We start from the raw sequence: 25,830 nt of genomic DNA, 5'->3' as shown, positions 1-25,830 counted from the left end.
TAGAAAAAGCAGCGAGGTTTCTGTGTGATAACTCCCAATGTGTTCAGCTTCCTGGGGGCCAAAGCTGCAGGTTTATGCCACCCGCACCGTTAGCTTCACAGGCTGGAGGGGAGAGCTGGGGACAGCTGGAGAGCCGGCCAGCTGTGACCCAAGCCCCCAGGTGGGTGACGTGTCTGCCACAGCCCTGGCAGCTGCCAGGCTGGACGGGGCTGAAGGAGGGATTGGCTACCTGTGAACAGACTTAGAGCCAGGTGCCCAGAGGTACCCACAGGCAGTGCCCAGCCCACAGCTGAGTAAGACGGCTTTATTGGTAGGATGCTCCTTTGGACATGGCTTTTCAAACAAATTTTTTTTTTTTAAGTTTAAAACAATCAAACCAGGAATGGTGGTCTGCAGCGCAGGCTGGCCGGATCTGGGGGGCAGGCTCACTACTTGCCCTTGCCCTTGCCCTTGCCCTTGCCTTTGCCCTTGTCCTTGTCCTTGCCCTTGTCCTTGCCCTTGACCTTGAACTTGAACTTGCCCTTGCCCCTGAACTTGAACTTGCCCTTGCCCTTGACCCGCTTCTTCCTCTTGGACCTGAGCATGGAGCGGACCAGGTAGCCCTTCCACACGGCCTGGATGAGTGTGGCGGCCCTGACCATGTGCATCATCTCCCGCTCGGCCTCCGCCCTCTTCTTGGCGTTGACCTCCCGCTCGGCCAGGATCTGAGAGAACTCCTCTACCAGCACCACGTGCCTCAGCTTCAGCTCCTCCAGCTGCAGCTTCTCCTCCTTGTGGATGATGTCCAGGTCCTCGTACTCGTCCTGGGGGACAGAGGCAGGCACAGGCCCTCCTGCTGTAGCGAACACCTCTTTCCCTCCCCCTCTCTCCCTCCTTCCTTCCAGGACCATATGCCAAGCATCTACCCTGAGAGCAGCGTTTCCAGAGGACAAGGCTAGGTAGACCTTGTCACCCAGGTCCCTGGCACAAGGATCCCATGTCCCTTATTGCACCGTTTTTTGTTGGTGGGTTTCACGATGCTGGGAGGGAACGATGTCAGGCAGGTGCTCTCCCACTGAGCGACTCCCAGCCACATGACCCTCACTAGGACCGGAGAAGCCAGCTCTGGTGGCCAGGCTCCCCTCCCCGGGCACTGGGTCAGACGGAAGGAAGACGCCCTGACTGGTTGTCCTGAGAGCATAGCTGGTCTTGAGCCACGGGGGCAGATGTCACCTCCCCAGGCCTCCCTGGTCCCCAGGGCCACTGACGTTATCCCAGAGTGGGTGGGTGCTTGGGGATCCCCCAATCTGTAGGCTGCCACTCCCCGAGTACTCCCTCCAGACCCTGTTCTGGGGCCTGAATCCCCTCCATGGTCCCAAGACAGCCATCAATGCCTCTTGATCAAATGCAGAAACAAGCTCAGAAAAGTCAAGTCCTTGCTTCAGGTCACTCAGCTGGTGACACTAAATTTGGACCTTCTGGTGACAATGGGGACTTTTCTCACTGCTGAATCCCAGCACCTGGCACATCCGAGACACTCAGTGGAAGTTGGCTGAGTGACAGACTTGCATCTGTCTGCGGGTAAGCGGGCTCCCATGGTGCAGTACGGGGTATGGCCACTGGGGGCGCCAGGCTCGCCACCCCAGGCTTGGGCACTTCCTGTGGTGGCCGCAGCCCCAGGCCTTCCCCCTCTGGCCTCTTTGCCCAGCCGGGATGAGCCCTTGAGACCCTCCTGGGACCTCTCCTCCCGTTGCTATTCCTCAAGGATCTGGCTTGGGAAAAGCAGTGGAAAGAGACTTAGTGACAAATACCTGCTTTTCACCCATCTCCATGTCATATTTTTGGATCCAGTTCTCAATTTCTGTCTCCACTTTATATTTTTTCTGGAAAAAACAAACAATTCAAAGTCATGGTTTGATGGGACAATATCAAGAGGGGACAGCACTGAGCACTGTACATCCACAGGCCCTGTGGCCTGTGCTCTCCCTTGTCTCGCCTGCTGAGTCTGCTCAAGCAGGCTTTTCCCTCCATTTCACAGGTGAGGAAACTGAGGCTCAGACATACTAACTCACTTGCCCCCATTGGGGACAGAGCTAGTGGGTGGCTGAGTCAGCAGTGTGGCTCCAAGGAAGCTCTAGGCAGGGGGAGCAGCAGGTGCAAAGGCCCTGAGGTGGGAACAGTCTTGAGGTGTTTCAGATGAACTGAGCTTGCATGACCAGAGTGCAGTGGCCAGGATGGGAGTTTCCTGATGACATCCAAGTGTCGCTGAAGGAGCGTCAGCAAGCCTTTGGATTTTAGTATAAGGGAGAGGGGAAGCCGCAGGGTGGATTTAGGTAGGTGTTGTTAGAGGATCATAGAACGTTATTCAGCCAGAAGAAGAAACAAGGCACGGCTGCCTGGACCACGTGCTGCCTTGGGGACCCGAAGCTGAGTGACAGAAGCCAGTGTGTCAGGATAAGTACATCCCCAGAAGCAGAAGCAGGTGAGTGGCGGGAGGGCTGGGGAGGGATGAGGAGCTGCCGGGGGCCATGGGGCTTCCTCCGAGGGGAGACACTGGATGTGGAGGTGGGGTGAAGGCAGGGACGTTTAACGTGAATGGCCGCTGGAACATGGGTCATTATTTTGTTTTGTTACTTTGGTTCTGGGGCTTGGACCAGGTGAGCGCTATCCCTCTGAGCCACAGTCCGGCCCTTTTTATCTCCTCTGGCCTTGAACTTCAGTCCTCTGTCTCGGCCCCCCAGGTAGGCCCTGGTTAAGTTCACACTACGTGAATTTCACCTCAATTAAAAACAAACTCCCTGACCCTCCAGAGCCAGAGTCCTCACCTTGAGTGGCACGGCTGCCTGGCTCTGGGGTCCTGCGACCCCCCAACCGTCCACCCTGTGAGTACTGCGTCAAGGCCCTTTCTCTGGGGAGAAGCCCATGGCTTCATCAGATGCTCAAAAGAGCTGTGACACCAAAGGAGACTAGGGATTCAAAAGGGTCCCTCATAAGGACAGTGGGAAGCTGGGCGCGCTTGGCCTGGCCTGGCGAGCGGGCAGGGAAGGTGAGTGGAGGGACGATGTTTACTGAACACCTACTACACCCAGCCCTCCATCCGCTCCTTGGAGTCTCATGACAGCTGAGCTTACATTGCCACCGTCGGGCTGGGAAACAGGCTCAGGGGACTTCAGTTCACTTTGCCTGAGGTCCCTGTGCCACTGTCCCTTGCATGACATCTAGCAGGCGGGAACCATGATCCCTCGGGGGCAGAGGAGTTGAGGAGCCCTCCCGAGTCACAAAGCTGGCACGTCAGGGCCGGGCCTGCCTGCTGCCCCTCCCGCCTCCTGGGCGCCTCGGGCTCTCCGGCTCCCGTGCCCTCCCCTCTTGGGCCAGCCCTGCCCTGTGGGCACTCTGCAGCCCCAGGGTCCTCCCGCGCCCAGGCACCTTCCTCAGCGCCTGCTCGGCCTCCCGGTTCTCCATGACCAGGTTGTGGTACTGCGAGCGAAGCGCCAGGATCTCCTGCTGGATCTTGGCCAGCCTGGCCTGCGACGCCCGGAAGTCCGCCTTCTGCTGCCTCTCTGCCTCCTGCTTCGTGCGCAGGAGGCTGTTCTCTGAGAACTTGAGCACCTGGTGCAGGTGGTTCTTCAGTTCTTGGATCACGAAGTTCTCCTTCTCTACCTGGGCAGGACGGGAAGCATGGCATGAATACCACGCGGTCACCAGCCATCGCGGGACGGCCCCATGCCTTAGGCCGGGCACACCTGCCTTGCACAGTCCTGCCTCCACCCGCGGGGGGCAGGGACAGGGTCAGTCAACGACAGGTGGGGCACATGGGCTCTGGAGGTAGAGTGGTCTGCCGGGATCCCCAGCCAAGCAAAGACTAGTTTTGTCTCCAAGTTTATTGTTGGGGTGCTGGGATCCAACCCAGGGCCCCGCGCACGCAGGCCCGCACTCTGCCTGCGGCACCCCAGCTGGATGGGAAGCCAGGTGTGTCTGATCCAGAGCCCGCGTTCTTGGCCACCATCTTCCACTTCCCGGCAGGGCCTGCCCTAAGGAGGCCACCAGACAGCTCTGGGGCGGCAGGACGCTCCAGCCAGGCACGGGGGGAGGTCCTGCTGGTGAGGCGGGGACTGTGGCCGGGCTCCCCGGGCCAGGCCTGTGCTGGGTGGAGGCTGGCACCCTGTGCGCACGCTGCCAAGGCTTTCCACGAACACCAGGTTCCCCTGGGGACCCCTCGGCTGTGACTGTGTGTGCTGGCAGCGCTGGGCTGGGGCGGCTGCCGCGGGGGATCTGGTCTGACCCCCGGCCACCCGGGCAGGCGACAAGGCTTTGTGAGCCAGTGGGGCTTCCAGGTGGGGCCGCGTCATCGGCAGCCAGGGCTTCTCTTGCAGAATCCCCCCGACACACTTGACTGACACTGTCCCTACTCCATGACACTGTCCGATACTCGATGACACGGAGACATTCGCCCATCTGGAAAAATGGCATTTGACGCCAAAACAGGCCAACTGGAAAATCCCAGCTGGTTCAGACCTGGATGGCGGCAAAGCTGCCGCGGCCCCGCCTGTCCCTGGATGGTGCCCTCTGCCGGCCTGCCCACCCTGACCGGGCACCGCTGGGCCCTCCTCCACCCACCCCACACCCAGCTCTTCTGTGCCAGGCTCAGTGGCAGCCGAAGGAGACAGGCCCTGCTTCTCACGGGGACGTGGCACACTTGAACGTCCTCAGGAGGGATCCTCTGAGCACAGCGGGGCGGGAGCTGCTGCCCACGATGGAGGCGTCTGTGCACCCGGGCTCCCTGCCACCCGTCTGCTCCCTGAGAGGCTGGTGTGCCGAGTGGCCGAGGCCTAGGCAGGAGCACTGTCTGCGACTCCAGGCAGGACAGCCGCCCACTCCTCCCTGCTGGCCGGATCCCTGGGGAAGTGGAGCGTCCGAGGGCCCCTGTGGGCAATAGCAGAGGAGCCAGGAGGAAGCAGGCCGCCATGCTGGCTCAGCTCTATGACAGAGAAAGACCCGTCCAACTCAGCTAGGCCACCGTTGCTCTGGTGTCTGTCACAGCAGCCAAGTCAATCACCTGGTAGGTGATCTCCACAGAAAGCTCTGGGGAGAAAACTGTGTGAGGCACAGCGCGCGTCCGGGGAAGTGTTGGCACTGGGTTTGGGGCCAAGCTCCCACTTCCCTTCTGACCCTTCTAGAGCTTCCACCTGCCCTGCCCTTGCCTGAAGGACGAATCCTCTGCGTGGGCCACCAGGGACCTGTGTGACACTTGCCTCCCTCTCTCTGGGCCCTCCTGGGTCCCCTCCCTCCTGCTCCCTGGCTGGCTGGGTTTCGGAGCCGGGCAGGCTGAGTCCCACCTCAGGATCTGAGCACACGTGCTCACCTGGATCCGGGCTCAGCAAGCGGGCCTGCGGGCCAAACCCAGTCGCACCTGAGTCTGAATAAAGTTTTATTGGAACATGCTGCTTAGGGCTGCTTTCACACGGTAATGGCCAGTAGGGCTGAACAGTGGCAGCAGGGACATGTGGCCACAAAGCCTCATGTCCCGGCTGACACTTCCCCTGCAGACGCCACCCCACACCTGGGTCCGCCTCCGCTCCTTCTGCAGGTCCCCACTTCCATGTCCCCTGTGGCCTGGCTCTCGTTCTCCCGAGTCACTTCCTTCAGAACTGTGACCAAGGGGTCCTTCCACGACCGCCCTCTCCCCCAGACCCTGGCAGGCTGGAGCCCTGAGGGCTGGTGCGCAGACAGGCCACCTCGGGAGCACCGTCGGGGAGGAGGCGAGTGGGAAGAAGCTACTCGCCACCCAGGAGGACCCCACCAGCCATGCACGTGGCGCCGGCGCAGTACCTCAGAGTCCCGGTTCTTCACCCGCACGGCCAGCTCCTGCTCCAGAGCGTCGATGACCTCTTGGTTCCTCCGGTTGCGCCGGCTGATGTCCAGGATGAACTGGGCCCGGTCCCTGGCCTCCATGGGGCTGGTGAGAAGCCGCTCGAACAGGAAACCCCGCAGCTCCTCCAGGCCCAGGATGAAGCGCTGGGCTGCGGTGCTCCTGCCCAGCGCCTGCGCCTGCAGCAGCCTGGCGGCCGGGGGGCTGCCCAGCAGCAGGCGCAGCACGTTCCGGGTGGAATCTCTGACCTGCTGCATCTGCGGCCCCAGGCTGGCCCTGTGCTGCGCGATGGCCGCCAGGCAGTCCTGGAACCAGGGCTCATCGGCCGCCTCCTCGGCCTGCACCAGCCGCTCCTTCTCCTGCAGGTCGCTGATGGTGTCCAGCAGGGTCTGGCACAGGTCCTCGTGCTCCGCCACCGTCCTCGCCACCTCCTCGCCCGGCAGCCCCTCCAGGGCCTCAGGATGGGCCATGGCGTAGGACAGCAGGGTCACCAGCTCCACCTTGTAGATGGCCTCGTCCAGGACCGACATGATCCGCTTGGCCTCGATGGTGCTGAGCTTGGACTTGGAGGGGACGGGCGGCTTCGGCAGGTTGCCCGGCTGCTGCCACGTCTCCGTCTTCAGTGGCATCTTGATCAGGGAAGTGCCTTGGTAGAGAGGGGTCGCGGTGCGGATGCCTGAGGCCATCTCCTGGCCCGGCCTCCCGGCCTCCATGGGCCCTAGGAGACCGAGGCTTCGGGAGGCCTCCGGGTCTTGTGCTTCTCCTGGGTCTGCAGTCCTGCAAACAAGGGGGGCGGTCAGTGCTGTGCCGGCGTGTGGCCCTGGAGCTCAGGGGGGCGCTTGCGCTTTCCCACAGAAGCTTTGTGACAGGTTTGGGCCACCAGGGTGGACACGCAGGAGCACTAGGGAAAACAGACCCTGTTGTGAGGATTAAATACAGGGAAGGTTTCATGGGTGGTACAGAGTGGCAAGGCCACCCTGGGAAGAGGAAGCCATCCATTGCCTTGGGAGGGGGTGAGCTGGGGACACAGGTCACCAGGGAAGCGCAAACCACGGCCATCAGCTCGCAGGCCGGGCAGCTGAGGGGGAGGGGTGAGAAGCACCAGCTCCTCCCCTCCTCCTGCTTCCTGCTCTGACCCCAGGTCTCCCCTGGGCCCAAACCAGAGGGAAACCCACAGACAAGGGAGCCCGGGCCACGCGTCCTGCAGGGATCAGCTGTGAAGACCACAGCAGGACTGGCCACAGAACAAACAGTGGAGCCCAGGGCACATGGACCAGGACCAGCACCATTCCAAAGAGTTTGAGTGTCAATTTAAAAAGCTGCCGGGCTGGGGCAGGCAGGCAGGCGGTGAAGGACAGCTTCCAAACACAGTTTAAAAGCCAGCTTCACTAAAAATGCAATGCTGGATCCTGTAGGGAGAAAGGACATCAGTGGGACAACCAGAGAAACCAAGTTCACGGCAGTCGGCAGCATCGTGCCCACGCTGGTTTCCTAGACGAACCACAGACTGCATTTGTGTGAGATGTCCCTGGATCTGGGGAAGGGCACGCAGGATCTGTCTGTACCAGCTTTGCAATGTTTCTGTCAGCTGACAATGACCACAAAGGAAAGGGCTTATTTAAAAGACCATTTCAGAAAACCCAGGGTGGCCATCAGCAGCTCTGGTCTATGGTTCCCCCACAGCACGGGCTCAGCAAGCTCGGAAGACCTGGAACAGCCACACGTGCCGTATGGTCAATCTGAATTGTCAACTCGATTGGGTGAAGAGAGGGCAATGATTAAGAGGCTTCTGGTCCTGCCCCTGAGGGCGGTCTAGGAATGACTGGCATGTGGGATGGTGAGCTGGAGACCCTCCCCAAGCCTGGGCGGCACCACCCAATAGGATGGTGGCTTGGCTGGACTAAAAGTTGGAAGAACAAGGAAGCAACAGATGCAAGCTCTGCTCTCCTTTTCTTTTCAACTTCTTTAGTTATCAATGGATCTTTTTTTAAAAATTTTATTTATCTCTATGCAGTACTGAGGATCCAACCCAGTGCCTCACACATGCCAGGCAAGCGCTGTACCACTGAGCCCCAGCCCCAGGCCCAGCCCCTCCATTCTTCTTCAACGGGTTCCTGATCGCTGCTGTGATCGCCTGAGGACATCGGACTCTCGCTTCTTCACTCTTCCAAAGTGGACTCTGCAGTGGTCCTCCAGGGAGTTTCCAGAAGCCCTGGTCTTGGACTAGGGTAGCACTGCTGATCCCTCTTGTTCTGGGGCTTCCGCCTCTTGGACTGCGCAGCTGCTGGTTCCTCCAGCTCTCCAGCTGCAGACGGCTATGTGGACTGTCCAGCTTCTGGTCGTGTGAGCCAATCTAATAAACCCCCTTCTTATTATCATCCCTCCTGTTGACTCTGTTCCTCTAGCGAGCCCTGACTGAAACATGGACTCGGGTCCTTGCTGGGGACCTGGGCTCCCTCAGCTGTAAAGCGGGGATCCTCAGGGTTGTGGGTCACTTCCTGCACAAGTCCTAGACAAGAGGGCTCGGTAAGTGTGGTGTAGCCCCAGGTCCAGGACGTGGTGGACTGCTGACACACCCATCCAGTGGCCACCGCTGAAGGTCGGCCAGGCCTCCCAGCATACCAGGACCAAGATGGACACCCCACGCTGGCTGCTCTCCTCGCCCTTCCCCCTGCCCACTGACTCGCCCTCCAGGCTGAGGGTCGCCATCAGGGTCTCGGTGTGGACTCGTTCACTCTCTTCTCTCTCCTAAGACGTAAGCTCCAGTGAAGTAAGAGCTTCCTCCATCTTGACCGTGACTAAAACCCTGGCCACCACCTCGGGAAGAGATCTGCTTCTACCCTTCAGGGGTCACTGGGTGATTTTTATTTCCATACTCTGCCTATGGATGTGAGAGATGTTTTAAGGAAAGGATCACTGGGTGGGGGGGGCTGGGGCTCTGTGGCGGAGCGCTTGCCTGGCACATGTGAGGCACTGGGTTCGATTCTCAGCACCGCATATAAATAAATAAAATAAAGGTCCATTAACAACTAAAAAATATATATATATATAAATATAAATAATTTTTTTAAAAAACTAGGACTTGATGAACGAGAAGGAGTTTTGAATTTGGGTGACTTTGAAGGTGGGGCCCTTGAGAACGGGAGGATTGGCGGGGAGAAGGCAGGCGTCTCAGGGCTGGGGTCCCAGCTGCCCAATGGGGTGGACAGTGGCATGATGTCAGGGCAACGATCCCTTCCCTGATCTAGGTCGTGGTGCGCCCCGGTTTCCCTGGAGGAATGTGTCCTCTCTCGTGTGTGCACAGTTGCTGTGGTTTGCAGAAATGTCCCCGAGTCCCACATGCTGTGGGCTTGGTCCCAGCCTGTGGGACCCTTGGAGGAGTGGAATTTTATGGGGTGGAGCCTGGTGGGAGGAAGTTAGGTCCCTGAGGGTGTCAGGTCCCCCTAGAGGGGGATACTGGACCTGCCCCTCTCTCTCTCTCTCTCTTTCTGGTACTGGGGATTAAACCCAGGGGTGCTTCACCACTGAACCCCAACCCCAGTCCTTTTTTATATTTTATTCTGAGACAAGGTCTCACTAAGTTGGCGTGGGCCTCTCTAAGTTGCCCAGGCTGGCCTTGATTTATGGTCCTCCTGCTTAGGCCTCCTGGGTCACTGGGATTGCAGGCATGGGCTTCACACCTGGTCTCTCTCTTGCTTCCTGGTCACTGTGAGGTGAGCAATTTTCTCCATCAAGTGCTTCGGCCATGAGGTCCTGCTGTGCCCCAGGCCCAAAGCCACCCAGCCAACTAGCCATGGACTGATGTCCCTGAACCCTCAAGCCAAAATAAACCTTCCCTCCTCAGAAACTGTTAAGCATTTTGTCAGAGTGACAAGAAGCTGACACAGCAGCCTTGGTGGGGCTGTCAATCAAAGAGCCCTGCCTGCTCTGCTAGGACCTGAATTCTGATTAGACATACTGGGAGCTGACGCCTCAGGGCTGCTTCTGAAGCTCCTGCTACCAAGACCCCAGAACTTCCTGCCTGCTGTCCTTGCTGCGGCCTGGCTCAGCATTTTGCTTAGCCAGGGCCAGTTTCTGTTAGTTGTGATCAAAGACACCTAGCTGATAAAATACCATTGACCACTAAGGGCAGGGCCCTGGGTCCAACCACACACGATCAGAGGCTCTGGGGATGAAGGTGTAAGTGTCAGAGAGAAGCGATGTTTGGAGCCACCAAAGGTCATCTTCAAGTCATCAAACCAAAGAGTAAATAGAGAGAGGAGGAGGGAATCAAGAAAACACATAGCCGGGCACGGTGGCGCACGCCTGTCATCCCAGCGGCTCGGGAGGCTGAGGCAGGAGGATCAAGGGTTCAAAGCCAGCCTCTAAGCAACTCAGTGAGACTCTGTCTCTAAATAAAATATAAAAGGGGCTGTGGATGTGGCTCAGAGGTCAAGTGCCCCTGAGTTCAATCCCTGGTACCAAAAAGAAAAGAAAAAAGAAAGACACAGAGTGACTAAGGAGTAGGAAGAAAACTGGCCAGCAAGGGGCTGAGGACACTTGGCTCCTTGACTAGCAGAGGGACCTGAGATCGGACGGCTCCTCAGGAGCTGCGGAGGGAGGCCAAGGGCAGCACGTCACCTGTACCCCTTCCACACCCACTTCCTGCTCTCCAGTCAATGTCCTCAGCCCCTCTGAGACCCCTCCTGAAAATAAAGCTTGGGGGTAGCCGTGGGCTCTCCGAGGATGAAGGACCTTTGCCCGGCCGCAGTGTTTAAGGAACACTCTTCTCCAAACCTCTCACGCATAAATCAGAACGCCAGGATTCTTCCGAGACCGCGGCTGGAAATGCGGCATTACAGGAAATGTTTCCAATTTGCTTTCAGTCAAATTACCTCTTTTGCTTTAAAGGGCAAACTTGTTTTCTTTGATTACGATGACGCCCATCAGTTCTTGACAGCTCATTTGGATGTACAAGAAAAACCCGGTGGAGCCAGGATGGGGGGGGAAATGCGTCTGCCACGCTGACAAAAATCGAGCCGAATCGCGTTTCCTTGAATTCTAATACGATCGCTTCAAGTCCTTTTGAATGCCACCCACCTTAATATTTAAATCATTTCCAACTTCAGCCTCCCCTTCTAAAATTCCTGCCCTGAGTGAAGCAGGGTGGTTAATGGATGGGGAACTTTAATTGGATCTTCCCTTTATCTGTCATTAATTCTGCTGATGAACTTTATAAATGGAAATATATCTTTATCATGCAAATTATACCTCGTCTTTGTTCAAATGGGCCTGTTGGATACTTTATTACTTTCGCTCTCAGAGTATTTGGGAAAAAAATAAAAAAGACTTGAGCTAAGCGATCTATTTTTTTTTCTCTTGGAGAGAAAAAGGGGAAGAGGCCCCAACACCCACAAGCATCCTCCAAGTCAGCATGGGCACCTGGAGAGGTCGGAGGGTGGTGGACCCAAACAGGACCCGGGGGCAGGTGGATCTCATTTTAAGGAATTCCACTATGGTGTGGGTTGACTCTCCAGAACTTTCCACGCAGCAGACTGTTCTAAATGCTTGACATGAACCACTTCCCGGGATCCTCACAGCCCGAGAGGTGGGTGCCGCTGTTACCTCCACTTACACAGGTCAGGGAGGTGAGAGATGGAAGATTCTGGCTGGTAAGGGACTGAGCCGGGATTTCAGCCCGGCCACCTGGCTCTGGAGCCCGGGCCTGGGGTCGCTTCTCTGTGCAGTCTGTTCCTAGTTCTTTAGAGACAGGGTCTCACGAAGTTGCCCAGCCTGGCTTTGAACTCACAGCCCTCCTGCCTCAGCTCCCTGGGCACTGGGATCCCAGGCGAGCGCCGGTACCCAGCAGGCTTTTGATCTTAATGTCAACTTCTACGGTGGACGTGGTAGAAAGGGCTTTTCTGGGTCAGTTTCAGTGAATCCTGTCAAGTAGAGAACTTGAGGACAGATCTGTCCAAGATTCCGTTCCTGGGCACTCGAGCCATTTAAAAGCTCCCAGGCGGGGCATGTGGCTCCTGCCTGCCTGGCCTGCAGGAGGCCCTGGGTCCGATTCCCAGCACCACAGGGAAAAAAATGGAGTTCAATACGATTAATGAACAAATCAACCATTCTTTTAAAAAAATGGAAATAAAAACTGCTAGTATGAATATATATCCATAATCATATCTATTCTTTTTTAAAAATATGTTTTAGTTGTCAATGGACCTTTATTTTATTTATATGTGGTGCTGAGAATCGAACCCAGCGCCTCACACGAGTTTGGCAAGCGCTTTACTACGGAGCCCCGCCCCACATCTATCTTACTTGTTGTTATTGTATATATATAACTGTATATATTGTATACATAAATGTATACACAGACATAATTAACCACAATGAATGTATGTGTAGGTTTCATGGTCGAGCTATATTCTATACACACACATATAGAGAGAGAAAGAGAGGGAATAACTTCAGCTGGGAGCAGAGGCACACCCCTGTAATTCCAGTGACTCAGGAGGCTGAGGCAGGAGGTCACAAGTTCGAGGCCAACCTGAGAAACCTATCAGGACGCTGTCTCAAAAATAGCAGAGCTGAGAATGTGGCTCGGGTAGTTCAATCCCTAGTGCCACTCACAAACCAACCTAGAGGCCTAGAATGGCCTCAGGAGAGGGAAGCAGGGGCTTTCTGCCCCGGTGATGGGGCTGTGTGATCACCAGTCCTGGGGTCTCAGCAGATATCACAGGCTGCAGGAGCTTCGTGGGAAGCAGGGAGACTTCCGGAGTCTGGTAAGGAGGACATATGGAAGTGACAGCAACCGAGGGGGTTGTTGGTCTTAGTACTGGGTGGGAGGATGACAAGGATGTGTTGAGAAACAGTATTGAAAAACTATAAAACTCTCGGTAGAAAACATGGGAAAATCCTCATGACCTTGGACTTGGCTATGGACTCCTAGATATGACATCAGAAGAGTGAGCAATATAAGAAAAAATAAATTGGAATTCAAAACTTAAAATCTTTGTGCATTAAATGATGTTTCAAGAAAGTAAAAAGACAACCTATCAAATAGCAGGAAATACTTGCAAATCACGTATCTGATAAGGCTTCAGTGCCGACTCTGGAAAGAAGCCCGAAAGCTCACAACACAAACAACCGAACTGAGAGGTGGGAGAGGGCTGGCTGGTGGGCACAGCATTTGCCCAGCACAGGAGAGTCCCTGGGTTTGTCCCCAGCACTGCAAAACCAAGCCAAACGACACACCAGAAAATATTCAAATGAGCAATAAGCACATGAAAAGATGCTCCGAACCATCAGTCACCAGGCAAATGCAAACTGAATCTATGAAGTCCCCCTTCACACACGCCAGGATGGTCGCAATTTTGGGGGGTGGGTACTGGGGCTTGAACCCAGGGGCACTGAACCACTGAGCCACATCCCCGGCCCTTTTTATATTTTATTTTGAAATGGGGTCTCCCTAAGTTGCTTAGGGCCTCGCTACGTTGGTGAGGCTGGCTCTGAACTGGAGATCCTCCTGCCTCAGCCTCCCGAGTTGCTGGCATTAGATTGCAATTTAAAAAAAAAAAGGAAAATAACAAGCGTGGGTGAGGACAAGGACGTGCCGCAGGGGGACCCCGCGTGTGACTGGGGGCTGCATAGCGTCCAGTCGCCGTGCGAGGCAGTTGGGTGGGTCCTCGGAAGTTAAGCATGGAGTCACCCCGGGACACAGAGATGCCCTTGTAGGTCTCCACCCAAAGGATAGAAAAGGAGGGCTGGCAAGGCCCCTGCAGGTCACACGGCAGCGTCACGTACAAGCCCGAGGGGTAACAACAGGGTGTCCGCCACCAGAGAGTTGGTAAGCAAGGTGTGGCACAGTCACAGGGGATATTCATCAGCCCTGGGAAGAACGGCCAGCCCAGGGGCCACAGCGTGGCTGACCTCGGAAACGCTCAGGCCGAGAGACGCGGGCTCCAGGCCTGCTCCACCCTCAGCACCAGGAGTAAAACAAGGACAGAAAGATGAAAAGCGCCAGGCACAGTCCCAGCCACGCAGGCCGACGCAGGGGACGGCGGAGCCCGCGGTCTGAGCCTGCCTGGGCAGAAGGGCAAGCAGGGCCCGACCGACTTGTGTGCAATGCCAGGAATAGAGGCCGCGGCCACGGCCAGGCCACCGCAGGAGGGCCGCGGGGAGGCGGCGGGAGGAAGGGGAGGTGGGGCCTCGGGGACAGACTTCCCGTCAGGGTGACAACAAGCTTTTGAAACCAGGTTTTCTCGATGGCTGCGCAGCACTGTCCGCGAGCTTAGTTCTATTAAAGGGCGCACTCCGAATGCTTGAAGGGGCAAGTATTATGTTATGTATTTACTACCACTACAGTGTTTTTTTTAGTAACAGAGGAGGACCTTGGAAGCTCTTACGAACTGAACCGAGATGGTCGCACGCCTGATCACAGTGTGGGACGCTGGGCTTCACGCACCGCCGGCCGCCGCAGAGAGAACTGGTGGCGGGAGGGGCTCCTTGCAGGCTCCATCCGGGGCAGTGTCCCTGAGTTCCCCTCCCTAAGATGCCACCGCTCTGGTTTCTGCCCCGTTTACACACAGAGCCATGCTATTATCAACTCAATTTCGTTAAGAATTCTTTCATTCATAAGTTCTTTTGATTAAAAACAAAACTTTGTATTTCCACAGTAACTGGAAAACCTGTCACTTTTGCCAGGGGTGGTGACGCACGCACGCCTGTAATCTCAGAGGCTCGGGAGGCTGAAGCAGGAGCATCGCAAGTTCAAAGCCAGCCTCAGCAACTTAGCGAGACTCTGTCTCAAAATAAAATATAAAAAGGGCTGGGGACGTGGCTCAGCGGTTAAGTGCCCCTGGGTTCACTCCCCGGCACCAAAGAAAGACACCTGGGGCTTGAGGATGTAGCTCAGGGGTAGAGGAGATGCTCAGCATTTGTGAGACTGAGTTCAACCCCCAGCACAGGAAAACAAACAAACAAACAAACAAACAAACAAAACAACGGAATTAAAAGAGACCTGAAGCCAGGTGGCAGTGGTCACCACCTATATCTCTGAGGAAGGAGGATCGCACGTTCAAGGCCAGCCTCATGTTCAAGGGCAGCTTCAGCAACTTTGTAACACCCTCAGCAACTTATCAAGATCACTCCTCAAAATACAAAATAAAGCCAGGCACATGGCACATGCCTGGAATCCCAGCAGCTCCGGAGACTGAGGCAGGAGGATCGCGAGTGCAAAGCCAGCCTCGGCAATGCAGGGAGGCTAAGCGACTCCGCGAGGCCCTGTCTGGGAATAAAACGTTAAGAAGGGCCGGGGATCTGGCTCAGTGCTTAAGCACCCAGGTTCGTTCCCCAGCACCAATAAATAAATAAATAGGGCTGAGGCTGTAGCTCAGTGGTCAAGTACCCATAGGTGCAAACTTCCGATACCAAAGAAAGACAGAGAGAAACGAACCAACCAACCGACTACACACATCCTCCTTTCGCAGCACTGTCCATTTAAAATCCACAGCCAGGCATTCCTGGGCACCTCCCCACCACCTTCCAGCTGCAAGCTCCTCGCCCGCCCGCCTTCTTCCCGTGACTGGACGACACAGAGGCCACAGTCAGCACCAAGGCGAGAGGCAGGAGGATGAGGCAGGGCGGGCTGTGCCGTGGAGGGGCAGCGGCAGCACCCCACGTGCGCTGCGGCTCGCTCTTGGTTCTTATTATCTACTCTAATGCAGTTTGTGATTTCTGCACAATTGCAGATCGAGCAAAGCCGAGCCCCGGCGTTCACAACGTGCCCGCTGATTTCACGCCCTCTTGCCGGTTCTGACTGTTCCTGAGGGGCACAATTCCCGCCACCTGCCTGTCTTCCCTGATGTTCTGCTCATGACCGCAGGGAGCCCTTGGCAGGGAGGAGACTGCGGCTGCTTGCCTCCGATCAGCCCCCTCGGCAGGCAGGCTGGCTGAAAGGTCGAAGGGTCTTCCTGTGAGCGGAGGAACCCCAGCAGCCTGCCAGCCGGCTTTCTTCAGGAGGGCTTTGTGCTCCATCTGAGCCTTCCAAGCCCAGGCCAGGGAAAGCGAGGGGCTATCCTGGGCAGCGAGGAACACTGAGGTCCCAAGTGACTCTCACAAAATAGATGCTCAGTAAACCCACCACTGTTGAATGTGCGAGGCGGTGGCAAGTCCACGCTTACCCATCAGCCTGCTTCTTGACCTGCTTTTTTATAGGGAGCTGTAGGCCCAGCAGGATTTGGTCACTTCACAGAACATACCCTGTCCCAGATCAGAACCGGAAGCAGTCAGATCTTAGCAGTGAAGGCAGTGAGCAGAGATTTGACCCATGGGTTGTCTCTTATCCCCATACTCAGGGCTGAGAAGTTTAAAATAAAAGCTCTAAATCTGTTTTTCCTTTTCATAGTTCAGGAGGATGTTTTTCTTTTTCTACCCTCAATTTTGAGCTATTACATTGCCTCTCTCGTCGCTTTCAAGAGCCCGGGTTTTATGGGCTACATTGGGTTGCAACAGGTGCCCGGGTTGGGGTGTAAGTGAGCACAGAGGTATCGCCAGACGGGGTCTCCTCTGTGGCGGTGGGCGGTGGCCCCGGCTCCGGTGCCTCCAGGACAGTCTGGTTATGACGGAGAAGTTCCACACTCCTGGCCAGAGCGAAAGCCGGGGCCGCTCCCTGACCTTCCATCCCTGAGGCAGAGAGGACCAGGAGCCCCTGCGAGGTGGCGAATTCGAGGTTCAGTCCCGAGGCTCCCACTTTCCAGCTGTGGCCTCGGGAGAGATGCTGGACCTCACCGGGCTCTTCTGTGAATGGGGACGGGGACAGGGAGGATCCCAGTTGACAGCTGTGGTGTGGCATGGAGCCCCGTGTGGCCCTCACCACTGCCTCCAGCCATCCAAGCCCGTGCGAGCCCTCGACTACTTCTCATAACAGGAGTTGTGCATTTCCTCAAAATGACGTTCGGGAGCAGAAGCGTTTACAAAGAGCCACAATGGAACCTCCGTTGGCTCCTTTGCACTATTTCTGTTTTTACTTTGGCCGATGTCTACGTCCTTCATGCGTCTCTGTGCGAGATGGAGGAGGGCCGAGCTCCCTCTGGCCACCCGCCACCACCCCTTCTCCTCCGCCTTTCGAGTGAGATCATCAAGACAACATGATTTTGGTTATTTCAGAAAGAAGTTCCTAGTGGTGAATTTAGAGATTTCCAAAATAAACTTCTTCCACATGAAGAAAAAATAAAGCAGCCACTTCACACCTGGAAGAAGGCCCAGGGTCGGGACGTGGCTCCGCGGTGGAGCGCCTGTCTCCTCCCCAGCCACACCCACACCCAGATGCGAGGCCCCGACAGGCCGGGGGAGCTTGTGGGGCGACAGGGAACCACCATCCCTGGAGGGAGTGAGCGCGGCCCTGCCACGTTGCAGGATCACTTGGTGTCTTTTTGCAAAACTCGACCTGCTCTTAGCCTATGACCCAGCAATGGCTCTACTTATTGCTCACCTTGCTGAGAACGTCTGTCTGCACGCCCCGCCCGCCGCGCAGGTATTTACAGCAGCTTATTCATAACTTCCCAGACTCGAAAGCAACCCAGATGTCCTTCAGGAGGTGAGTGGATGAACAAGCTGCGGAACCTCCACGGCGGGAGGTGAATTCAGCACTAAACCCGAGCCATGGAGCCACAGGAGGACGTAGGAGGACCAGTATGTGCACATTACTAGGCACAAGAAGTTGATCTGAAACAACCCGTGGCGCGGGGTCCCAACATGTGGCCGCTACGAGACAGTGGAAAGGTCAGCAGCTGCCAGGCTTCTGGGGCAGAAAGAGGGGGACAGGCGGGTGGGGGGAGTTTTAGGGTCATGAAAATACCATGTAAATGTGCTTTGAGGAGGGGGCCGTCCTGCACCTCTGTCCAAACCCACAGACTGCATCACACCGCCAGAGGACCCCACCCCAAACTCCAGCCGGCTGCCCAGTGACCGGGCGAGTTCTCCAGGCTGGCTGGACGCAGAGGGCAGGGATGCTGTGCCTGGGGAGCAGGGATGTGGGAAATCCAGTCTCCTGATTTCACTGTGACCCTAAAACTGCTCTAAAACACAAAGTCTTAGGGTCGTGACTCTTTAGTGGAAGGCAGATGAACCCATGTCCATGTGCACCGCCCGGGTGAGTGAGCGGATTTTCTTTTGCTTCTTCAGTGCGGGACTTGAACCCAGGGCCTCACCGCCCAGCGCGACCCCGGCCAGCGGCACCGCGCCTGCCGTTCCTCCCGTGACTGCACCGCGTGCTGGGCTGAGGGCTGGGTTTCTTTGTCTGGGTTGTGGTTTTAGAAAACGACCTGTAGGAGGTTCCCGTGGGAAAGGCACGGGCAGCCCGGAGCTGCCCCGCTGCTGCGACTGGACAGCTGAGGTCAAGAAGAAACCTCTCCCCTCGCTCTCTAGCCCTGTTCAAAGGCTGCTGGTTTTCCGTGTTTCGTACTCTCTGTTCCCTAACTGGGGCCTGAAGGGAAGGGGTGTGCGCGGTGTGTGTGCCCGTGCGTGTGCGTGTGGCGTTTGCCTGGCACGACGATCGCAGCCCAGCAGCGGTTCCCAAGCTCTGTTCTACCAGGATTGGGGCCAGACAGCTCCTGGCTCGGGGCTCTCCTCCGGCGTAGGGTGTTTACTGGCATCTTTCGCCTCCACCCGTTTGAAGCCAACAGCATCCTTTGGCTCTGACCAGCCGGAGGCAAGATGTCTCCAGACATTGCCAAACGAAATGTGCCCGGACGGGAGGCAGAGGCGGGCGCAGGCTGCCCCAGCCCAGAGCACTGGCCTGGGAACTACGGCCTTGCCTGGCGTGAAACTCCTGGCTCCCACCCAGAGCCCAGGGCTCTGTCCAGGTGTAGCCCCGTCCCGCCCAGGGCTGCTATCGGTGCCATCTAAAGTCACCGTCCTCTAGAACGAGGACCCGACTCACGAGCTGGGTGTTAGGAAACCGGGGTGCCGGCTCTGCCCTGCTAGAGGCTCTGGCATGACCCGGGGAAGCCTCTCTCCCTGAGAGCGGAAGACACCACCTGTCCTAGCCACATCAAAAGGGGGCAGGGTGGAGGAGGGAAGATGTAGGAGATGGGGAAGCCCGTCTTCAAAGGTGAGTGTGGCCATCACACGGCGAGGCACAAATCAGGGGGTGCACTGGCCTCCCTGCCCTGAGCCCTTCCCTCGGGCACAAAGGGACCTGCACGGGAGTTGGGCAGACTCACCCCTTTAATTAAGTTCTTGCTGACACAGAGGATGAGCCCCACACAAAAAGCATGGCATTTATGCGGAGGACGGACGTCTGCCTGGAATGTGTTCCTGCAGGAACGCCCTGCCCAACCGGAGTCCTGGCGAGGATGCTCCGGCTGGCCGGTCAGCCTGGAGGCAGGGAGGCCCTGCCTCTGCAGCCTCTGTTCCTGAGCTTTCACCCCAAGGCTGTTCTGGTTGCAGACGGAGGGCGAGGACTGGCAGAGGAAACGCTGGGTTTGATTCTTGCTGTCAACAAATAGCTTTTTGTAATTCAGGAGTAATCCAGCAGTCCTCGCCCTCCTGGGCCTGGCCTGGTACTACTGGTTGGACTTTTTACTTCCTCTGCCACCTTCCAGGACAGGGACTAGGGACTCTGGATCTGCGGAGTGAGAAAATTCAGCCACCACTGCTTCCCCTCCTGCTCAGGAGGAAGAGGCTAGGAGTCCCGGAGAGTTTAAGCTGGTGTGAGTGGCCCGGTCGGACGTGCAGCCTGGGGACAGGTGCGGTGGAAAGGTGGGCAGGTGCAGGATGGCAAGGGGATCATGTTGAGGTGGTGTCATGGGGGCCACCGAGGAGGCCAGGGTGGTCCAATGGGGACATGGCGGGGATTCTGGAGAGAAGCAAGGAAGAAGGTGAGGACGGAGTGCGGGGCGCTGGTGGGTGGCTGTGTGCCAGGTGGCAGCTGAGGAGTGACAGCCACAGGCCACCTGGGGCCTGCTGCTCACATTCCCGAGCTGCGGCCATGCTACCTTGCAAGTCCCCCGGCCCCGGGGACCGCCAGACGACAGCCCCACCCCGGGTCAGCAATTTCTCTCTCTCTCTCCCTCTTTTTTTTTTTCTGTTCAGGGGATTGACCCCAGGGGTGCTCAGCCGCTGAGCGGCACCCCAGCCCATTTTGTATTTTATTTAGAGACAGGGTCTCCCCGAGTTGCTTAGGGCCTCGCTAAGCTGCTGAGGCTGGCTTTGAACTCTTTTTTTTTGGGGGGGGGTGCTGGGGATACGAACCCAGGGCCTTGTCCTTGCAAGGCAAGCACTCTACTGACTGAGCTATCTCCCCAGCCCCTGGCTTTGAACTCTTGAACCTCCCTCAGCCTCCAAGCCTCGGGGGTACTGGTGAGCCACACCACGCCTGGCTTATGTTTAACTGGGAGAGACTGCCAAACCAGGATCGGATGTTCTCACCGCGGTGCTGGATCGCTCCAGCTCCTCGTCCACGCCGACTCTATCAACATGGCGACCTGTTCAACATTCTTCATGTGCTTGACTGGTCTTGCATTTCTGGTACAAGCTCACTTCGTCATGGTGAATGATCCTTTCTTATATGTTGCTGAATTTGATTTGCTAATATTTTGCACGCATTTTCTTGAGAGATACTAGCATGTAGCAGGACTTGGTAAATGTTTCTTTTCTAGAGAGGGTCAAATAGGAAATATTTCTGGCTTTGTGGTTGTATGGCCTCTTCGCAACGATTCGATTCTGCTGTTGTGGGGCACAGGCAGGCATAATGATATGTAAATAAGTTGGTTGTCATGTTCAAATAAAACTTTATTTACAAAAATAGATGACAAGCCAGAATTGGACTGTGGCCCCTGGTTTGGTGACCTGGTTCTACCGTTCCTTTTCACATAATGTCTCTTCCTGGCTTCAGCATCAGGGTAAACTAGCTTCACAGCATGAAGGGGAAGTATTTCCTGTCTCTTTTCTGAAAGAGTTTGGAAAAGATTAGTATTATTTCTTTTTTTGGCAGGGGGATGTACTGTGGATTGAACTCAGGGGCACTCGACCACTGAGCCACATCCCCAGCCCTATTTTGTATTTTATTTAGAGACAGGTCTCACTGAGTTGCTTAAATGCCTTGCTTTTTGCTAAGGCTGGCTTTGAACTTGTGATCCTCTGGTCTCAGCTTCCTGAGCCACTGGAATTACAGGCATGTACCACTGCGACTGACCAGTATTATTTCTTCTTTATGTATTTGATGGAATTCAAAGTGAAGACCTCTAGTCCTGGGCTTTAAGTTGAAGGACAATTTCAAATTTCTAACTCAATTTCTTGCTATAAGTCTATTCAGATTTTCTGTTTCTTCTTGAGTCATTTTAAATAAATCATCTTCCTCATTTGTCTTATGTTTTGGTATAAGGTTGCTCACACTATTCCTTCATAATTTAAATTTTTGTAAGTCACCGGGCATGGTGGCGCACGGCTGTAATTCCAGTGACTCTGGATGCTGAGGCAGGAGGATCACAAATTAGAGGCCAGACTGAGCAACTTACTGAGACCCTATCTTAAAATAAAATAAAAAGGACTGGGGGTGTAGCTCAGTGCTTGCCTAGCATGTGCAAGACCCTGGGTACTTAAAAAATAAAGTGAAACCTCTTATTTCTGTAAATCTTTCTCCTCTTTTGGGCACTGGGGACAAGGAACCCAGGGTCTCACACATGCTAGACACACATTCCATCAGTGAGCTACATCTCCAGCCCAAATTTCTATAATTCTAATTTGGGTAATTCGTCTACTCTCTTATTTTCTAGGTTGGTCTACCTACAGTTTTCTGGTGTATTGACCCTCCTGTCAATATTCAATGTCCTTTGCTGTGTTAGTAACATTTCTTGTCTTAGTTTTGTTTGATAGTAATGTAGCCACGAGAGCTCTGCTGTTGCTGTTCATGTGCGTCCGTCCGGCTGTTTACTTTCTTTCTGGCTGTTTACTTTCTTTCTGGCTATTTACTTTCTTTCCAGCTGTTTACTTTCTTTGTGTCTTTTAAATCTGAGCTGTGCCTGTCCATCTCTACCTTTTGGTTGAAGTTTTTATCATTTCCATTTATCTATTTACATGTAATTATTCATATCATTGGCTCTCCACCTCCCATTCTATTGTTTTTTTTTATGTGTCTCATATATTTTTTTGTTTCCCTGCTAAGTGGCCTTTTATTGTGTTAAATAAGTTTTTAGTACATTTTTTTATTCCTGTCTTTTCAAAGCTATTTTTTGAGGTTTTCTTGTTTCTGTTTTCCCAGTACTGGGGATTGAACCCTCTTAATTTCTGCAAATCCCCTTAATTTCTACCACTGAGCCCCATCCCCAGCCCTTTTTAATTACGTTTTGAGACAGGGTCTTGCTACATTGCCCAGATTGACCTTGAACTTAGGATGCTCCTGCCTCAGCCTCCTGAGCAGCTGGGATTACAGGCGTGCATCAGCTCTTTTTTTAGTATAGGGGTTGATCTAGGGACTACAATGTGCATCTTAATTTATCCCAGTCTCTTTTAGAATAATAATAACTTAACTTGGTAATATAAAGAATGTTGGTGCAATGATTCCTTTTCCTCTTCCTTTATTTTGTGCTTTTATTTTTATATATTTATTTTTTTCACGGTGCTGGGGATCAAACCCACCGCCTAAAACATGCCAGGCAAGTGCTATGTTGCTGAGCCACATCCCTAGCCCGTTTTGTGCATATTGTCACAAATATGACATTGTTTGGTAAGTCTAACAGCGTGGTGTTACAAATATTGCTTTATACAATTTTATATTTTTAAATGAGACAAAATGAGAAAAACATGCTGGTATTTTCTATTTGGTGAGTCCTTGTTCTTGAGCCTTCTTTCAGTTCTTGAAGCATGGTTTCTTTTGAACATATTTATAATAGCTGCTTTGAAGTCTTTGTCTACTAGATCCAACATCTGGGGACAGATAGTGTCTGTTCGCTCCTTTTTTCTGGAGTCTGCTTACACTTACTATTCCTTGCTCATCTCACAACTATTTGTTGAATACTGGAAACTTCAGAGAAAAACCCTAACAGCCGTGATTCTGATGTCTTCCCCTAGTGACGGTTGCTCTGGTGTCGCTTACGAGTTTGCTGAGTAACTTCCTGCACTAAATCTGTCAGTCAGCGCGCTCTGCAATGTGCAACTCTGCTTAATTTTTTTCCTTCTTTTTAAACTTGACTTCTTCGGTGGTTCCTGTAACTTCTAGTTTAAAATTCAGTCCCAAACTGGTCAGAGCTTGTGCTCCGATACTCTGAATCTGTAAGTCTTCTGTCCTCGGCTGCAAATGTATGGATGCTCAGGTCATCGTCAAGTCTGGTTCCTCCTGGGCTCACTGGGTCCCGTCTGCATGTCCACACAGGCTCCAGCGGCCTGGGCTACGTAAGTGGCCACCTTATCAAGGTCCGTGGCCATCTGGGTTCCCAGACTCCAAGCCGGCAGCCCAGAGTTTGCTGAGATAGGACTGAACCTCTGGTGGCCGGAGCCGCGGGCCCTCTTGACGCAGAGTGCTACTTTAGTCAATCACGCTTTACATCAAGTGTGACCCATGGGAAGCTAATGGTTGTCATGGGCCACCAGCCCTTGCTGAGCCATCAGGCCAGAACTGGGGGTCCGGGCATTCAGAGAAGCCCCAGGTAAGTGTGCCTCATATTCCAACGTCAGTTGGTTTCACCAATAAATACTCCAGTGTGTCGTAAGCCTTGGGTCGCTTTTCAGAATGCTGAAAAAGCAGTGAACGGTTTTATTCAGTTTCACAGTTGCTTTTTTTTTTAACTGAGGTGAAATAAACATAACGAAGTTTACCCTTTTAACAGTTTGTAAGGGTAGTTCAGTGGCATTGAGACTGTCCCACTCATATATGTGTGCCAACATCACCTCTATCTTCTCAAACCGAAACTCTGTCCTATTAAACAATAATTCCTTTCTCCTTCCTCACAGCCCTGATCACCATTGTTCAATTTTCTGTCTCTATGAATATGAATATACATACACACACACACATATATACTTATACCCCATACCAGTGAAATAATACAGAACTTGTCACTTTGTGTTTGACTTCCTTTCACATAGCATGTTTTCAAGGTTCATTCATGTAGCACGTTTCAGAATTTTATTCCTCTTAAGGGCTGAATAATATTCCACTGTGTGGATATGGCACATTTTGTTTAACCATCCATCCATGAATGGACTACAGCTGCATTTTTAAATTTTTTTCTTAGTTGTTGATGGACCTTTATTTATTTATTTTTTTTTGCGGTGCTGGGGATTGAACCCAGGGCCTTGTGCTTGAGAGGCAAGCACTCTACCAACTGAGCTATATCCCCAGCCCAGGACCTTTATTTTGTTCATTTATTTATATGTGGTGCTGAGAATTGAACCCAGTGCCTCACACATGCCAGGCAAGCGCTCTACCACTGAGCCACAACCTGAGCCCTACAGCTGCATTTTGAAGAGGGAATTTTGTCACCTCTTCACTCCCCATCTGTACTATACTACTTCATTAAAGACTATCTCCCATATTAGATCATGTGCTCCCTGAAGGAAGCAATAGAGTTTTTTCAGTTGACTGTGCTATCCCCAGCACTCATAGAAGGTACCCAACGGATACCCAAATATTTCAGGTAGAGACCAAGAGGACTTCCTCAGAGCTGTTTTAAGCAGGAAGAGTTAAGGTCAGATGTATATCAGGGGAAAAAAGGTTGCCACTATTTGCTGACCACTTACTATGTTGCCCATGCCAACTTCTTTATAGCCTTATCTCATTTAATCCTTACAAGAAACTCTCGCTTAACACTGTACAATGGGCCAGGTGACGTGACTCCTGGGAACTCAAGAGGCTGAGGCAGGAGGATTCCAAGTTCAAAGCCAGCCTCAGTAACTTAGTGAGGCCTTAAGTAATTTAGCAAGACCCTGTCTCTAAATAAAAAAATATAAAAAAGGGCTGGGGATGTGGGTCAGTCCTTAAGTGCCCCTGGGTTTGATATCCCGTACCACTCCAGCCCCCCAAAAGAATGTACAATGAAATCATATTTGAGGAACAGGATTAGGAGTTATCATCTAGAGCCAATACAAAAGACATTCATTGTATAATCAAAATACCGTTTTTGGGGGGGTGTGGTACTGGGGATTGAATCCAGGGTCTCCCACATGCTAGACAAGCACTCTACCACTGACTGAGCTATACCTTTAGCCCCCCCCCCAAAAAAATCTGATTTAAGCACTCTCTCCAATGAGACGCCTTCCTCGCATGCTCGTCCAGGGACGTGTGGTTCTTGGGTGGGATGAAGGGGACTTAAAAACCACCTCCTCAAGTGCTCCATCTACGTTTGACTTGAAATAAGTTCAGGGCGATGCGGTTCGAGGGATGAGGAAGCACGGCCCTGACATGGACAGGCGGAGGGGCAGAACAGGGGTCAGGGACCCAGACGATGCCCTGAGTCCTTGCAGGCACCAAGAGGGAGGTCCAGACAGGCGGGCTGGGAGCAAGATCCTGAAGCCGGGATGGGGGCTACTGAGGCCTTTGGGGGCCAGCGGAGGCTGGGTCGGAGCTCACTCCACACTGTCCCGGCCCGACGCTTCCCGCCCGGTTACTCACCTTCTCCGTGGGCTCCAGGTTTCCCTACTACGCACTGTTGTCTCGGCGCTCCCTGTGTTGCTAGGTTACCCGCCAATCTCAGAAGGCGGGGCTCGGTGTCTGACTGACTTTCCATTTCACCATTCAATTCCTTGTTCCTCTCTGTCAGCTCCACCTCCTGGGTTCTGGCCAATCAGGATCGTCGTCTCTCTGAGGTTCCACCAATGGAAAGACCCGGGACTTCCTCGAGTTCGGGCTGAGCGAGTAAAGCGGAGGGAATGGGCGGGGAGGGAGGTGGAGCTTCTCCGTTCCGCCCCTCCCAGGGAGGCGGGTGGCGAGTCCCGCACTCGCAACGGGCGAGAACTGCGGAAGGACGTGAGACTTGACCAATCAGAGCTCACTGGGCAGC

The 25,830-nt window shown here is 54.2% G+C and overlaps 1 protein-coding gene and 1 non-coding gene across 2 annotated transcripts; both read right to left on the bottom strand.

Annotated features, from left to right (window-relative positions):
• Window positions 1–258: 258 nt before the first annotated feature.
• Iqcd (IQ motif containing D) lies at window positions 259–25,592 on the bottom strand. The gene is made up of 5 exons (XM_047560422.1): window positions 25,443–25,592; window positions 5,809–6,625; window positions 3,406–3,639; window positions 1,791–1,862; window positions 259–803 (listed from the first exon to the last, which is right to left on the bottom strand). The coding sequence occupies exons 2-5, from the start codon at window positions 6,559–6,561 to the stop codon at window positions 429–431; spliced, it is 1,434 nt and encodes a 477-aa protein (XP_047416378.1). The 5' UTR covers window positions 6,562–6,625; window positions 25,443–25,592; the 3' UTR covers window positions 259–428.
• Window positions 24,099–24,172, bottom strand: Trnae-cuc (transfer RNA glutamic acid (anticodon CUC)). The gene has a single exon. It is a non-coding gene; the product is annotated as a tRNA-Glu (tRNA).
• Window positions 25,593–25,830: the final 238 nt, after the last annotated feature.

The sequence above is a fragment of the Sciurus carolinensis genome, chromosome 8 (assembly GCF_902686445.1).
Source record: "Sciurus carolinensis chromosome 8, mSciCar1.2, whole genome shotgun sequence".
Taxonomy (NCBI): Eukaryota; Metazoa; Chordata; class Mammalia; order Rodentia; family Sciuridae; genus Sciurus; species Sciurus carolinensis.
This window is presented reverse-complemented; position numbering and strand designations above follow the sequence as displayed.

Coding starts and splice junctions, on each gene's coding strand:
- Iqcd (XM_047560422.1), bottom strand. CDS start 6,561: ATGGAGGCCGGGAGGCCGGGCCAGGAGATGGCCTCAGGCATCCGCACC. Junction 1,863..3,405: donor CCGAGCAGGCGCTGAGGAAG/GTGCCTGGGCGC, acceptor TGTTTTTTCCAG/AAAAAATATAAAGTGGAGAC. Junction 804..1,790: donor TGGAGATGGGTGAAAAGCAG/GTATTTGTCACT, acceptor TCTGTCCCCCAG/GACGAGTACGAGGACCTGGA.